This window comes from Lepidochelys kempii, chromosome 26 (genome assembly GCF_965140285.1).
Source record: "Lepidochelys kempii isolate rLepKem1 chromosome 26, rLepKem1.hap1, whole genome shotgun sequence".
NCBI lineage: Eukaryota > Metazoa > Chordata > Testudines > Cheloniidae > Lepidochelys > Lepidochelys kempii.
The window spans coordinates 6,940,971-6,958,401 of record NC_136405.1 but is presented as its reverse complement, the minus strand read 5'-3'; the positions used below and the strand labels follow the sequence as shown (position 1 = coordinate 6,958,401).

General features: G+C 40.8%; 1 protein-coding gene across 1 annotated transcript; it reads left to right on the top strand.

Moving 5' to 3' along the window:
* The first annotated feature begins 2,349 nt into the window (after positions 1 to 2,349).
* Positions 2,350 to 13,287, top strand: STC1 (stanniocalcin 1). Its single transcript, XM_073324967.2, has 4 exons — positions 2,350 to 2,644; positions 5,030 to 5,172; positions 6,221 to 6,432; positions 9,992 to 13,287. The coding sequence occupies exons 1-4, from the start codon at positions 2,527 to 2,529 to the stop codon at positions 10,260 to 10,262; spliced, it is 744 nt and encodes a 247-aa protein (XP_073181068.1). The 5' UTR covers positions 2,350 to 2,526; the 3' UTR covers positions 10,263 to 13,287.
* Positions 13,288 to 17,431: the final 4,144 nt, after the last annotated feature.

Below are 17,431 nucleotides of genomic sequence, written 5' to 3'. Positions count from 1 at the left end.
GTTTCTTCAGGTTTTGTTGTTTTTTGTTTTTTTTTTTAATGAAATTGGCGCAGTTTCACAAACCTGAGACGAAACACAAAACCCCTCTGTTTCAACGTTTCTGAATCTTTTCTGAACATCTGGTACGGCTGTAATTCTAACCCCCCAAGGCAGGAGTACAGTCCAGGGCCTGATCCTATTCCAATTGAAGTTGATAGGAAGTATACCAATGAGAACAGGATTTTGCTCCAAGGCCCCTATCCTTCAGCTGCCTCTGTGGGTACATGGACACTGCAAATTAAGGTGTAATTGTAGCATGGTTACACATACCTATGCTCACTTTAGTCCGGCTAATGCAGGTAACAATAGCCGTGAAGCCAGGGTGGCACGGGCTTAGCTCCCCCAGTGTGACCCCACTGGGAACTCTGAGTACATATTCAGGTTGCTCGCCTGAGTTGGGGCCTGCTATTACTATTGTTATCTGTACTAGCTAAATTAAAGCTACTGTAGATATGTCTACCGTGCAATAATTACATCCTAATTTGTGGTGTAGATGTGTCCTGTACCTCTCTGTGGAGAGGCTCCATTCAACTCCGTGGGATGCTGCAATATGCCTTTGAAGAGATACTTGTAGAACCATAACAGCCCCATCTTCTTCACTGCTGTGTCATTTCTTATCCTTGTTATGAGAGGAAGGGTTGACGACATGGTACTGGACTGGGATTCAGGACATCTAGGGCCTATTTTCTGGTCTGCCTCAAATTCCATGTATTACCATGGTCTAGTCAACTCAGATTCTTTCTACAGAATCTTTCTCAGATTCTTTTTAGTGGTTTAATGAAAGAGGTGTTTTTAAAACTGATTTAGTTAAATTGGTACAAACCCCACTTTTATTTGTTTTATGAAGGGCTTACTTCTATTTTGTTTCTTACTGAATTAAATTTAAACCAAAGTAAGCCACTGTTAAGCAAAATTAGTGTGTCTATGCAGGCTTTTGGGCTTTTTAACTAAATCAGCTTTTAAACCAATTTTCAAGTAATTAGTGCAATCTTTTCATGCTGACAAACTCCTCGTCGCTTTGTTGCTGCAGTTCTTCGCCCTGTAAAATGGAGACGACAATACTTTCTTTCCCCAAAGAAGCATTGTAAGGATAAATCTATTAATGTTTGTGAGGCGTTACGAGATCCACGGAAAAGCAGTGTTCGCATGACAAATGATACTTGGTATCTATTTCTAATTTTTCCTGAAATTAGATTTTTTTTTTTAACCCATAAATCTTTCTTCCCCACACACCCTCCTACCCTCAGGTTCAAGATCTAGGGCCAGCATTGTTTACTTTTAGGCCCCCTTAAGCCCCTTTACACTTTCAGACTGCTGTAAAGGGGCCCGGGTGTAAATAATAACCAGGCCTCCAGTGTCTTAAACATCATTTGTTTTTTAAAAACAAAGCTTAAGAAATGTTTTTTTCCTCCTCAGGTCATGAATTTGTCAGGTTTAAAACCAGCCTCAACAAAAAAATAAACAATCAACAGTTGTTTCTCGAACTTGTTCCTGTTCTATCATCCAAAAAAAGTTTATGATGAAGTATCAGGCATGAATACTCAGTTTATTAAAACAAAGTCAGCAAATGTTTGTTTATGGGAAAAGGGGCGGGAGGGGGAAGAGAGAGGACGTGCTGTTGTGAGAATAGGTCGAAGCATATACTGTGGTTATGCACGGGTGTGTATCAGTCTGCGTATTAGCATGTTGGAGGGTTTAGGGACTATATGTCTGGTCTGTATAATGTTGGCCGGGGGCGGGGGGGTGACTATGCCTGAACTCTGTGTGTGCTGCATATTTGGGGGGTGGGGTGTACACAGGTACTGTGTGCAAGCACTGTGTATATAATCAGTGTATGCATAGATGGGGGCCGCTATTTATGTGCATGGCTGACTGGCAGTATTGACTGTATGCAACTTATGTGGCAAATATTCATTCTGTGTAATACATTGAAAATGCCTCTGCTTTAATTAGCTGATCTACTTATTTATAGACGATAGACTACAATATCAGTATTTTCCTGCAGTAGCTACTAAGTTACTTTTTAAAGCAGGTGATCTTGGGAAAGATTTAGGGTTGTCGTGCAATTTCTTGAGCAAAATTTTAATCACCGGAAGTTTTGGTTTTTTTCCCCCTGGCTTCTGTGAAGATTAACTTTTTTTTTTTTTAATTGTTTGGCAGGTCCTTTTAATTGGCTGGAAAATATTCTTCCTGTGAAGTTCCAGTGCTCTGGTGCTTGAATGAGCACAGCATCCCATTGGCTGCCCATACCACCTCCTGATTGGCTCCAGATCCTGGAGGGGGATAGATAAGGCCGGCTATAAAAGCCCTGAGCTTTGCTCTTGGTCCCCCAGTGAGCAGGAGCTAGGGGTACAAGCGGAGCAAGGCTGCAGCAGTACTAAGTCCTTGACAGACTCCTTTCTCCGTGAGTGTATCCAGATCCGCATCTTTGCTGAAGCCGAAGAAAGAAGAGACACTCTCAAAAACTTAGCGGAAACTTGTCAGAGAATGCTCCAAAAGTCAGTTATTCTCCTGCTGCTGGTGATCAGTGCTTCTGCATCCTATGAAGCCGAACAGAATGACTCTGTGAGCCCCAGGAAAACCAGGGTTGCAGCACAGAATTCAGGTAACACTCCTCAAAGAGGGCTTTAGATACGAGAGCCCTCATGTGTTTAAACTGTTGCAAATGTCTCTGCTGCTAAATAGCTAGAGACTCTCCCTTCATGGCTGTTAGCAATAAATTATATAAGCAAAAATCCTAGGAAGCTGATTCTGTGTAATATTGATGCACAGCGAAAGGAAATAATCTCATTTCAGGAGATGGTTTATAAACCAGCATGTAATCGGCAAATGTGTATATCTAAGAGATATTAAATGAGTTACATGCGCTTTTTTCCCTGTCATAAATATACTTTAATGTTAAATTCCTTGCTTATTAGCAAGTTAAAGCTCCTTCTTCGAAATATCTCTGTGTGTTCAAATGGGGGAGGAACAGGATTTTTTTTCTGAATGCCACTTCAGAGAATGTAATAAGCTAAACATGTGTCCACTGTTAGCAGGTCGTCTTAATTGTCTATAGATATTGGTCAGAATGGTAACATGGAAAATATGATCAGCACACTTACCTAACTAGCCTCTACAATAGATGAGAGGAATAACTAGCAAGTCATCATTAAATGGCTATACTTCGTGTACTGTAGGTGTCCAGATGAGCTGAGCACATTTTATGTTCTCTTGAGCAATGGAAAAATAAAAAATCTGTCTTAAAATATATGGTAAAGACAGTGGGGAGGGATCCTCTAATTTGGAGCTCATTAAGAGCTGTTTTATTTTAGATCTGCAGGGCTTTGCAGTACTATATGAGGGTGTTTGCTCAATTTCCTTTTGTATTTGGTTGCTATAGAAACATAAGATCTCTCTCTCTCTCTCTAGTCCACTGTGCTTAAAACAATAAAAGCCTAATGCATATTAAACCTGCTGAAAGCAAGGTTATAATCGGAACCTATCAAAACATATAGTTATGAAAACAACTTGAGATGGCCAGAGGTGAATTAGGAATAGGATAATATCAATCTTTCTCTCCAGGTGTGTAAGTGGTATTGGAACACAGGGGCTGCATTTCTTTTTCCCTCAAAAGATAGCAGTTGTAACAGACCCCTCTTTAGATTAGGAGCTAGTTTTTGGTACAGGTTTTCCTCTTCTACTCTGCATATAGCCTCCTGTCTCTGACATCTAATATTCTGATTTAAGACTCCAGGTTGACATTCTTCAGGGAAGTGAGTAAGTAAGTAACAAGATATGACAAAAAGTAGTGAATATGCCCTGCACAGGGACATGATTGAACAGACCTTCAGCTTGCTAGAAACGCTTAATACCTGTTAACTTTAGGGCAGTAATCTGGTAATACAGTTGGCTCATTGTTTCGATACACCCGATATCATTTTTTAATACAGAGAAATGTTATGTTCTGCCGTTTACACACATTAGTGCCTATGTCCGAATTATTTTAATTACACGTTGATCTTCATTAGTTTAACTCCCTGGATCAAATGTTTATTCTATCTTCATAAAAACCTTTATCAGAGCTCTGCTCTGCTTATGAAGATATAAATATGAAGCAAGTAACCAGGGACTATCTATGCTAGTTGAACTAATATATGGACTAAAACTTTCTTCTTCCTAGCATGATACAGTACTCTCAACAGCAATCAAAGCTTCTCTCCCTTCACAATAGCCACAAGCATGAAAATGAAGTTATCACATTGGTTTATTTTATTTTTTTTGGCTAGTGTCCCTGTGCACTACTGTTTCCATTTTTCCCTTTCAGCCATTATATATGATCTAGATATTGTCAATTCATCCGGACTGCCTTTCAGACTAGTAGACTATCGGAGCTCCAGGGCTTTTAGCCGTCACACAAGCTCCACTAGTGTTTCTCCTTCATCTGTGCCTCAGATGCACTAATTTTTCCTAATTTTACATTAAGTAGGCTCTGCACAACCTTTACATAAAAACTGTGTAAACTCAAGAAGTAGGATAAATAATGCCTCTGGTCAATATTAAATGAAACCGACCCGTAGGAAACATTTTTAATTTGTGTGAGTCTAGGACCTGCAAGGTTTCAGAGTAACAGCCGTGTTAGTCTGTATTCGCAAAAAGAAAAGGAGTACTTGTGGCACCTGAGAGACTAACCAATTTATTTGAGCATGAGCTTTCGTGAGCTACAGCTCACACTGTCCGTTAGAAGATCTGTGTTCTGTTCCAAGTTTTGCTGGTGGTTTATTGCATGACTTCAATTAATAACTTGCCTGATATATCTCTTGTTTTTACTCCCTTCTCTCCCCCCCCCCCCCGCAAAATATCCTGTGTCACAGGATATCACTTGACTGTGTCTGCAAGAGACTTCTGCAGCTTAATCATTGGTAACGTGCTTTGTGCCCTGAGATGAAGGGGGCTACAGAAGTGGGAAGCATTGTGTAATGTAGTAAGGTGTCCTATGCCTGTTTTCCAGCTGAAGTGGTTCGCTGTTTAAATAGTGCCCTCCAGGTGGGTTGCGGTGCGTTTGCCTGCCTGGAGAACTCTACGTGCGACACGGATGGCATGTACGACATCTGCAAGTCCTTCCTCTATAGCGCTGCTAAATTTGATACTCAGGTACAGTACAAGGCTAACCTCTTTTTCCTTTACAGCTTCCTCTTTATTCAGGCCAGGTTTACACCCTGATTTAGCAAAGCGCTTGCTTAATCCCCAGGGCCCTTAAATGCTTGGAATTGAGATTTTAATTTCTTTGGCCCTGATCCTGCAATGGGTTCTGTACAGGTCACCCGTAGTTCCTAATGGGCCTTGCTACTACTTAGATGCTCTTGTGGGAACCAGGACTTTTGCTTTTTTGGCCACAAATCTATTCTTCGGGGAGATTTTCTACAGTATGTTTTCCACAGAGTGAGTGCTGTGTGTGAGGACTTGGCAGAGGTAGCCTTGTGGGGCAGAGAGCTAAATTTCCTCTTCAGGAGGAAATATAAACGTTCTTCTGGCTGTGTAACCTGGCACAGACGTGTGATTTGAATTGGAAGTCTTCAGCCCTGGGAATGCAAAACCGGATCAGCCTGAGTCTCTGGAGCTGCAGATCCCCCCCGCCCCCCCTTCTTTTCACATGGAATAGCTAGAGAAAGGGCATAAGTAAAGGAGTGTAATCTTGGCTTTGCTGGAGATGTTTACCCTCATCTATAAAGGGGGCATAATAACCACCTCTTCCAATAGGGGAGGGTGACACGGTTTGGAAGATCGCAAGGTGCCTTAAAATGAAACACCCCACATCAGGATGTGAGCCTCAAAGCCTGCTTGGGGCACTCAGCACCTTACAGGATTGGCCCCTATATATGCGCTGTGACACTAACATTTTCGGCCTTTTTGATGCTGTTGCTTAGACTGGGAAGCTCTTTGGAACAGGGAATAAGTATTGTTTTTGTACATTGCCCAGTACAATTGGGGACTGTTGGGCATTAATCACTATTTATATTTACAATAATTAGGAATACAAGCCAGTGGAACAAAATGCCTTGACTGTAAATGGGTTTCTTTATTGCTGGGTAAGCTTTTGACACATACCTAGCAGCAATTAGCAAAACCAGGATATTGGTTAACATTGTAAGACCGACTTATGCCGTTGCACATTAAGATGCTGCTGCTTCTAAATTTGCAGGGAAAAGCCTTTGTGAAAGAGAGCCTGAAATGCATTGCAAACGGAGTTACTTCCAAGGTTTTCCTTGCCATTCGGAGGTGTTCCACTTTCCAAAGAATGATCTCAGAGGTGCAGGAGGAATGTTACAGCAAACTGGACATGTGCAGCATTGCAAAGCGTAATCCTGAAGCAATCACGGAAGTTGTCCAGTTTCCAAATCACTTCTCAAACAGGTATGTGGCTGTTTCCTTACATGAAACATACAAGAACACAGAATGAAGCACATTTAAAAGGATGCTATCAACCTGACTCTATCTTTTAATTTTTACATGTTCCAGATACAGCTCACTTTAAATAGTACTTTCTGGCCCCCTGCTCATGTTTATAAAGTTCTGTACATTGGGGGAAACAGGGAAACTAGCTAGACTAAGAGCTCTGAAAGGCACAAAGCGAACTTAAAGCTGAGAATTCTTTGGTTAACTTTGTTATACTTCTAGTGATGGCTGTTAGATGCAACATTTTCAGACATGTAGTTGAGTGTCCCTTTAATTCTTATGTTGAACGTCTCTTAGTGAATATTGCAGCTTAATTTCCTCCCAAGGCAACTCCACCTCTCTTCGCTGAAACAGTCTCATTCTGTGTTTAATATAAATAACTGAGAATGCTTTCCTTTAAAAAGGGCACCAGCTAAATGGCTCTTCCATTACTTTATGTTGTCATACCCATTAGGTTGTAGGATTCTGAGTCTTCCCTACTCCCGATAAAATGGAAGGTTACTGTCATCTCAAGGAACAGGCAGGGTAAAGCTAGCATGGGTATGTCTGCAATGTAATAATTATTTTGGCTTGGAGGGGGAGGGTTTTACCAGTATAGTTATACTAGTACAATCCCTAGCGTGGAACTTATTCCCTTTCCTATATAGGAGTAAGCTATAAATACCTGTCTGACTACATCTACCCAAGGGTCGGGGTGTTGTATCAAGTAACAGGCATACATAGTAGACAAGGCCTTAATTTTATAATCTCTTCGGTATAAATGTTTAATTTGCACCCATGAAGAGTTCAAGTGACTTGACTCTCTCTGCACCTTGTGTGGTCACTTACACCTGTTCTACCATTTCAGAGTGCAAGTCACGCCCCAAGGTGCAAAGCATCTAGCCCTAGGATAGGGTCGCTGTTCCTTAAGAGACCTGTCTTGGGATAAGATGTGGTAAAGGAAACTTCCATACACAGCCTTTGCCGAGCGGTGAAGCAAAAGGATATTGTAACATGTTGAGTAACAAAAGAAGCAGGATTTCCCAGCTAATAGTTTACACTAAGTTCTCCTAAAGCATCCTGCTTTCCCAGCCCAAGTCCCAACATAGACACAAAATAAGAATGTGCCAGTTGGCACGGAATTCCAACAGGAAGTAGTTAAAGGGTCATGCAGCTTCCTCTGATTTAATCTCCAGTCAGTAGCCGTGAAGGAGGAAGGCCTTTCTGCCTCTAGACATGCTGTAGCTACTGAAATTAGATTTAAAAAAAAAGATTAAAATCCATTCATTTAATAAACATCAGATTGTATTTCTATCCAGTAACTTTGCGTGCTGGAGAGAGAGCTAGGGAAGGGGATAGAATCTGAAAGTTCAGTTGATGATAAACACAATATATCATCATCATCCAATAGAACCTCTTCTGCAAAGGATACTACGTGAGCAAAACTTGACACCAGGAAGAAGAGATGTTTCACTAGGCAGTTCCCAATCACTAGCTTCTGTGGTGCATTGATACATCTGCAGCAGCATAGAATAAAATGGACAACATTCTGTCACACTTTGCATTAAGGTTAAATGTAGAAATTCTTTGGCCATTTATGAACACCTCTATTGATCCTTTGAAGGGTTAATGCGTTGTCTGCATCCAAAAAGTCTCAATTATCTAACATTAGGACTTTTTAATAACCTCTCCTGATGTACCTGTAATTACAGCTGTGCAACTAATGGATATTTTTGGTTCAACCTGAAAACGAAATTTTTCAAAATCTTCGCATCATCATGAGACATTTTTAATGTGCCAATCAGATTAAGTGAGGTTTTGTTTTCAATTTTTAATAAAATTGAAGGCAACTTTGAAGTAAAGTGTTTAAACTTTTTCAGAATTTTTGTTTGGATCAAAAAACAATTTGGTGACCTCAACATGAAGTTGCCAAATATGCATTTTTCTCCTGGAGAAAAATAAAAATTCAGCATAAAAACTTCACCCAGCTCTACCAAAAAACATAGTACTTTGCTTATGACCTCTAACCCTTTGTAAATGTCAACTTAATAGAAAGTTTCAACCAGAACTCCCTACTGGGATCGTTTAAGTTAACCGTAGTACCTTACTCTAAACTCCCAGGCCTTTCGCTTCACTCTCCAGTTGTAGCAGAAATATCAATGTGCCCTGACCTGTAGCAGTTGAAGAAGCCGCCTGCGGTAACATCTGTGAGAAAAGCACTGTGTCTTTTTCTTCTTCTTCTTCACCCTATGGCCTTCTATCCTGCTCCATTATCCTCCTGGGCAGTAGCCCCCAGGACTTCTGCTACTTCTACACCTCCCTCCAGTTTGTTCTCTAGGAGATCAGTATGATTGCCCTGAACCCCCCCTTGTTCACGTTTGCGCTGTCTGCTTAAGTGATAGGAAGAATCAACCCAGCTCTCTCTGCGTCCCATTGAGGAGAATTCTTTTGAGAACTGTTATTTCTCTGCTTGGACTCCAAACAGAGATGTGGAAACAGATCAGCACAAATTCCTGGCTCGCGCTCTCATAAACAGGAGAGCAAGGAAAGCATACTCTCAGGGCCTTGTGCTAAAATAAAATCCACAGTAGCGAGTAAAAACGCCTGATTAAATTAATCAACTTTCTCTTCTTCAGCATGTTACTGCTGGTTGTAAATCCTAAAAATTCATCCCACTAGGAATGCATGCATTTGTCAGGCTATTAGACCTACACTGACCTCGTTTTCTTCTTCAGCCCTTTCTAAAGACTACATAGAAGGGGGGAAAGGGTTGGTGTCAAATCTCCATAGAAGAGTCCTAAGAAGCATATAGAGATTCCTTTAGAGGAGTGGACATAGTGCTCAGTGCCAGATATTTCCGAGGAAGCTGCAAAAAAAAACAAAAAAACCCTAAGGCAAATGATTAGGGAATAACCTTTGCATAGGGGAATTTATACTCTGGTGTGCATAAGGGTCTATAACTTATTTCTGTCCATTATTTTATGGTCTTGATATTACCCTTGTTTGTGGGGATGAAATAAGGCAGTTTACAATTTTGATGGTTCTTTACTAGAGAATAAGTCCTGATAACCCTGTGACCTTTTTGATACCTTTGCTCCTAGTCCAACACTGACTTGCCAAAAAAATCGGAGAGTATCATTTCTAATTTGAGCAGTAATTAGAACCCAAATTTGTGTATTTACCGTTCAGAAACTTTACAGGAGCACAGCTAGGACTAGTAAACTAGAATTTTGTCCCAGAAACACATGTACTGTAACTCCATGAATCAAAGATGGAGATGCGTACATGGTCTCTGGGATAGAGCGCAATCTATGTAAGTTGATAATATTATAACTTGTGTATTGGCTATGAAGCTGTTACTGCAAGGGGCTGTGGGCCCAGGTCCTGCTCTGTAATAGCTTACAATTTCAATTCTCTCTTTTTTCAAATGGATTTGTTCTAGCTTGGCATCAACTCTCTCTCTCTCTCCCGTGCGATTACGTCACTCGTGGGAGAACAAGACTATAATGGGCAGTAACTGTCTTGTTCATATATCCAGGTATTACAACAAGCTTGTGAGAAGCTTACTGGAATGTGATGAAGAGACTGTCGGCACCATCAAAGACAGTTTGATGGAGAAGATAGGACCCAACATGGCCAGCCTCTTCCATCTGCTGCAAACAGACCACTGCTCTCAAACGCACCCCAGAGCAGACTTCAACAGGAGACGCATCATTGAGCCTCAAAAGCTAAAAATCTATTTTAGGAGCCTCCGAGGTGAGGGGTCTATTCCATCCCATGTGAAACGTACCTCTTCAGAAAGTGCATAATTCCTTAGGGGAGAGAGAATGGGTGTGTAGGAGATCTAAACACGACCAATATAGAAGCCTCTTTTTCTAGGAGAGTTAATACACCCATCCAAATGTACTGTAGGCTGATTTTAATAACAATTAGAAACTGGTTTTAGATATAGTCGTTCATATTTTCTATCCCTCTCAAACCAATTTGCATGGAACTAGGCTTCTGTGTTCAATGTCCCAGCTTTCTGCCTTTGAAATTTCTCCATCTCTCTTCTCTTCCCCACCAAAAAAAAGGGAAATCATAAACCTAGGCTTTTTACAACAGTCAGTTCTTCAGCAGACACCAAATTATCCACGAACTGTAGCTCAAACACCCTTGCAGTTTAAAACCAACTCTAATAGTTTAACCTTATTAATAGGATGAGGCTGATAGCTTTTAATGGATCTATCCTAAAGATATCACCACCTATCAGTGGAATTTGTGTTATGAATCTGTGCTGGCCATGGACGAATATGAATGTCATGTTTGGATTCTTGGTCTCAGTGACATACAGTCTTAATCCTCTCTTGTAAAACTCCCTTACCCAGTTAATCTACCACAATCAGGTCTAGCACTTACGAAACATGGAGGACTGTTTGTTTAGTATTGCCCTGCATCTCAGTGCAAAAACGACAGCATGGGGTGCAAGACCATGTGGTGACAGCGGATTTTTAAGTTGGTCAGTCTTTGCATTGGTTTAAAAACCCCAGCATCTTTATGTACTGTATCTAACTGTTAAAAGCTTTAAAAGAATCCTTAACAAAACTGTCTTAAAACTAGAGTATTAAAGGTCTTGCTCTAACTGTGGTATACATAGTTTTAAAATCTGTCATGTACTGTACATAAATTCCAGAAGAGTCTGCTTAAAAGAAGCAGAATATAATAATGTTATTGCATATAAATTTAGTTTTGTACCTTAGCTTTATTTTTTTCCCCTGGAAACACTATCTCTGTCATGTTCAAAAGTACACATTCCTCACGGTGGCCTTTTTCTAATGAAAGAGAGAAATTGTTTAATCATGTATTAGAATTGGAGCAGGCAAAAGAACTGGGGAGTAGCTATTCATACTCACCGATAGGCTGGGTTCCGACCGCCCGAGCTACCTTCAGGGGTTACCACGGTACTGTACTTGCATCCCAGCTGGAAGTCCTGCTAAAAAGCAAATCTGGAAATTGTCAAACGGCTGACAGACCAACTCTTAAATATCATGGCTGCAGCCTTCAGAAGGGTCACGTCTGAGCCACGCCAGATATGTCTAAAGGTAGCCAGGCAATCCAAAACACATGCATCACTGTGCCTGTTGTGAGCCACTTGAAGCGCAGGGCCTGCAAGCCTGCCTTTCCTACGATGCTCTTCTGAAAAAAAGATCTGAACGAGGCTTACAAGTTGGTTTTTTTGGCACGCCTAGCTGAAGGCCTCCACAGGAGCCTGTCTTGGGTTCTGTATGCCAGAAATAGCAACCTTGTGTGGTGGCTTGGGAGCAGCAGGGCTGATTCCAAAATCTACCCCGTTGGAAACTAGGTCTGGGGGGTAGCTGACTCTGGTTCGGCTCGTTAAGAAGCGAATCAAGTTCTGTAAAAGGCTAACGGGGGGACATCTCTCTTTGCAGAATATAAAGCAATAGAACTTCTCAACCACAAAGCCTTTAAACAATGACTTGCTGCTAATATATTAAAACCAGATGCAGTGACAGCATTTCCAGAATTGCTGTCTTCATTAAATGTAGCCTGAAAGTGCTGTCGTAAAATTGTAAGCAGCAAAAAATGTTGCTGACAGTGATTTTTGTAATATATCTAGAGACACTCTGAATCATGCAGTCCGGTTCAAGCTAGGTGCAACAGTGTCAGGTATACTGGAATCCAGCGTAAGGAGGATGCAATCCTACAAGGTGCTGCATGCTTCCCAGTGGGAATTACGGGTGCTCAATTTTACCAGGTGCAGGTGCTCAGCGCTTTGGGAGAGGTACTTTTTGAGATGCACCATTAGGAAAGGGGCATTGGAACAGGAAGTCTACCAGAGTTTGGGTATCAAGTACACTACACCGGGGATTTGCTCCAAATAGAGCTACCAGTATAAGTGCACTGGAGCTGCGGTCCCTTTACATACAGAGTGCAAAGCCGCTATTTCAACTCACCTTGCGAAGCAGGTCCAAACACTTGCCCTCCGAACATTGTGTTGTTGGAAAATGGATTGACGGCTTTTTCCAACTATTTGTATAAACACTGCTTACGTTTGTGTGTGTGTTTTTTTTCCTAAGGCTATTTAAATGCCCAACATTTTGAATGTTAAGTGGAAACTTTTTTTGGTTGTCCAATCAATTCTTAACAGTTTTTCACCTGGGGAGGACAGGGGAGTGGTCCTTTCCTGAGTAACCCTATTACTGTGGTTTCAAGCAGGGATAAATCTCATCTAGTGGCTTTACTTCCTCCCCCCAAGCAACTACTCAGCATAGAGAAAATCTAATTCACAAAAATATTTGAGCTGCTTAGTTTACGCCAAATGTCTCACTTTTTCCCCCTTGGCCTATAGTAACACCAGCACTGTACTACAGTAACATGATTTTCTGTGTAGAGTCTGACTGTTTCACACCCATTTAATCTCCAATGCTTTTTTTTTGGTCTTGTGCTCACTGCAAAGTGATTTTCTTGGGGGTCGAGGGGCTTATCTAGAAGCGTTTGCATGATTCTCGTTGTGATTTGTTTGCACTTTAGACATGTTTGTGCCATTATAAATTTGCATTATGTATTTATAATTTAATGATACTTAGGGGGGTTTGGTTTGGTTTTTTTGACTGATTACTGGAATAAACAGTGAGCATATCTGGGATATGTCATTATTTATTGTTAAATTACATTTTTAAAGCTCCATATGTTCATATAAAGGTTATTTGAAACATATCATGGTAATGAGAGATGCAAGTTATTTTCTTTGCTTATTTTTATAATTAAAGATGCATAACTTAATATGAGGCCGATGGTGGATTCCTTCTGAGACAAAATAAAATGTTAAATTTAGTCTTTTTCTAGTGTCTGATTTTCACTAAACCTTCACTGTTTGGGAAGACTAAGATACTGCTGACTTGCACATACTTTGATTTATTGTTAAAGTGGGGTGGCAAAAAAGCCAACCAGGTAAACTTCTGATGCCCTTTCTAATGTGTTTGGAGCATTATAGGTACACAAGCTCCCGCCACTAAGGAGTTGACAGTCAAATGTCTCTGGCTGGCAAGTCCCCCATTTTGCTTCAAGCAGCATAGGATCTGGGAAATGCAACAAAATATGGTTTTGTATTTCAGTCTGTGTCTTCCTGTCATCGTGGTGACACCTTACCATGCCCCGCTATCTGAGACCTGCTATTCAAATGCCACTGTGACCCTGAGGAGAAAAGCAGGGTTCTTGCCTTGGTCTCTCCACCTTGTTCCAACGAGAGGTGCAGCTATGTTTTCTTTCATTTTAAAGTCATGGTTCCAGAGTTGTAAACCCTGAAAGTGTTAGTTAACTAATACGAGGGGAGAGTATCCCATGACTCCACACTGAGGGGCTGCCAGTAGGAATACAGACAGGGGTCTGTCTACTTTCCAGCTCGTGTAGACTTACACACGAGCTCTGAATATAACCCCAGCTATGTTGTTGGGGGTCTAGCGCACGTACTTATCCACGGGCAGGAAATTAGACCCCCGGCTGCCACGTGGATTTGACACCCAGGGTACCTCTCTCTAACAAATATGAGACCCATGAACAAAGCCGATAGCACGCTGACCAATGGATTTTAAGGCCTATTTATTTTAATCTCTGCATAGCTCTGCAAGTGGTAAATCCACCCCTTCAAGAGGCAGTAGCTAGATCGACGGAAGAATTCCTCCGTCGATGAACCTAACGGTGTCTACAATGGAGCTTAAGTTGGCTTAACCACCTCTCTCAGGAGTGATTTCTTCCCTCCCCCACGCCCTGAGCCACACCGCTACGTCCACGTACGTTTTAGGTGTAGACCAGGCTTTAGTTCCTGCTAGTTAGTTTCAGCCCAAGTTCTATCTATCTCAGCGCTCATAGGGTCCTCCTCGCCCACTAACGGACTCTCTCTTCACAACAGCTCTGTGAGGCGGAGCAGTGCTCTCCTCCCCATTTGTACAGATCAGGAACTGAGGGACAAGGGACAGCTGAGCGTATAGCCTATGCTGCTGTGACAGTGTAGACATACCTCTGGGACTTACCCACATCACTCCATGGATGAGCTAGAAATTTGACCCAGGTCTCCTGCATTGCAGTCCAGTGCCATCGCAAAGGTATTCAATACATTTTAAAGGCAGAAGGATGGTCTCGTGGCCAAGTGTTTCATGTCACCTCTGTCCACAGAGCAGAAGCACCTACTGGACTGCCCATTCCAGTAACTCTGACTTCATAAGATTGGATGCTGACAGTCACCGATTCAAATCCCGCTGTTCACAGGAGACTCTTGAAGCTTTAATAGAGAGAGATTGTGACAAAGCAGAACCATTAGTAAAATGAAGGTAAAAGCACTTTTTAGAGACCATCTTTATAATAGCTCGGCTCTTACAGGGAGAAGAATTTCTTATTTCAATTTACAGGCTTCCTTCGTCTTATCTCATGTCGCTCCAAGCACAGAACTCTTATCTACACATAGGCCAGGATCTTTCTCTAACTTTGCATGAAAGATCACAAAAATGAGGGTAGTCTTTATTGGAAAAGGAGAAGGGATGAAAGGAGACTTTGTTCACATTCACCGTTACGAAAGAGAGATCAGTCCCTTTTTTTTCCACTGCCCCATAATATTAAAACAAGAGGGGGCTCAATCAAAGAAGAAAATGTATTCGAGCTGATTGAGAAAGGGGGAAATGATTTCATGAGCAACTTCCAAGTTGTTTCCATTTTTCAGGGTTCACAATAGAAACATTTTCAACTGACCGAAAGCCACGTTTTGAAATAAAAGCAGGCTCAAAATGAAATGAGCCATTTCATTTGACCTTCACTGAATTTTTTTCAGCACGCCCAGAAAAAACCTGTTATTCTCACAGTTCTAGTTACCACTATTAATAACTTTTGTTGCCTGTTGCAATACAAGCTAAATCAATGACGCTAAGGAAATCAGTGCACTATTGCTCTGCTTTCTACTGATGACTGATTCATAGGCTGTTTCTACTGCCAGCGATCTTACCTCAGCTATGCCTGCTGTCACACCACTGTGAGGAAAATGAGGCAATCCTCTGAAGGCTTTTATGCAAGCTGTCCAAATGCCAATTCGGTGACCCGGGTCCTTGAAGGAGCCCTCTTGTATCATACAGAAATAAAAATCTAAATAAATAAATAAATAAATAAGCAGTTTGAAAAGCAGGAAATATTGCTGGCAGGAGTTTTCATTATACCATGTGTAACTTAAAAAATAACTTTTTCTTTTAAAGTCTGTTTGGGATTTTTCCTTTTTTTTTTAGCAGTTTCCATTGTCTCTTTGCTCTCAAGGCTGCAAGCATCTAAGCAATGCTTCCGCTAGGCAGGAGGTTAGTACTTCAGCTAATTATCCTTCTGCTTCCCCTTTCAAGGATCAATGCATTTTCACTACCAGGAGTAACAGCACAGTGTCATTGGTACGGATTGGGCTAATATCTGTTATTGGTCGAGAAGTGTACAATTGTTCACACTATCTGAACAGAGAGTCACCTCTGAAACTAATGTGATAAGTTTTTATATATATCATTCCTGGGCTAAAAATTGAATATGTTATTATATATATTGAAAATTGAAATATGTTATTATAAAATATTGAATATGTTAGCTTAAAGAGACTATGTATATATTCATCTGACATGCTATAGATCTTCAGATAGAAAATAACAATGCCATCTAATATTTACATCACGTTTTTCATCCTTGAGGATCCCAAAGTGACAGAAAGATGCTTACCCCTGCAAGGGCAGGAGAATAATCTATACCAAGTATAAAGGGACCTTTCACTGTGTCCTCACTAGGGATTTGTACTGTCATAACTAGAGCTGGTTGGAAATTTTCCAGTGGATCAGTTCCTCCTCCCCCCCCCCCATCAAAAAATGCTGATTTGAGAAAATCAAAACATTTGGCGGGAATGTACCCATTTCACGGAAATTTTTTATTAAAAAACTACCAGAGCACTCTGTTTCGACTTCATCATTTCGATTGTGACATACTTTATAATAGTCAAAATGAAACATTTCAACCTTATTGAAACCAAGAGCTTCAATACAGTCACTTCAGTATTTCCCAAATGAATTATGAATTGTTCTGGAAATTTCTTTTAGCTGGAAATTTCAAAATGTCAGAATTTCTCGTGGAATGGAAACTTAGTTTCAACCAGCTCTAGTTATAAGTATTACAGTAAAAAAAAAAAAAAAATAGCTCAAACTGCAGTAGTGATATCAGTACAAAACTATGCCCAGATTAGGTTTTAGAAGAGTAAATCGCCTCTAAATGATGAACGTGGCTTGCAGTCAAATCACCATCATCTTAAAATGGAACAAACAAAACAAAGGATAATTTGATTTGACTCGGGACCAAAGGATGTGATTGACTGACTGATATTGTCTATATTTTTTTTTAAGCTTCGTTATATAACCAGGGGGAAATCATCTCAATTTTTCCTGGCCCTCACCCTTCCGGCTTTCTTTATAGTTATGAGGAGAGAGAAAAAAAGAAACAAAAAAAGAGAAACCTTTGGCACGTAAAATGACTTTGTATAAAATGGCTGGGTGTGAAGTTTGGGAACTCACTTCACTTCCTAACTCGGGGACCTTTCTTCCTTTCTTAAGAGGCTGCCGTCTATATTCATGTATGTTGTCTCTGTCACCATCTTTCAGCAAGTGTGACTTAAAATAATTTTTTTTTTAAAAACTAAAGTAGGATGATGAAATATAATGCAAGGTTCAAAGTGCAATGTAATCTCTAATGCCCCTTCCCATGACACAAGCAACTTGCTTAAATGAAAAGGCAGAAAAGAATTAAATGGATAAAGAGACGGCTGTTTCAACAGAAGTGTAGAATATATGGCCAAGATTTATGACAAATGATTTTGGGGGCTCAGCTTGAAATGCCTTAAAGGGGCCTAATAACCAGTGGGTGGATGCTTGGCAATTCCTGAAAATCAGACCTCGTACGGTGGTGTATGTCTGGCACT

Bases quoted from the DNA above. Each gene is read 5' to 3' on its own strand.
- STC1 (XM_073324967.2), top strand. From the start codon at position 2,527: ATGCTCCAAAAGTCAGTTATTCTCCTGCTGCTGGTGATCAGTGCTTCT. The intron at 2,645-5,029 runs GTAACACTCCTC...CCTGTTTTCCAG, and splicing joins GGTTGCAGCACAGAATTCAG to CTGAAGTGGTTCGCTGTTTA. The intron at 5,173-6,220 runs GTACAGTACAAG...CTAAATTTGCAG, and splicing joins CTGCTAAATTTGATACTCAG to GGAAAAGCCTTTGTGAAAGA.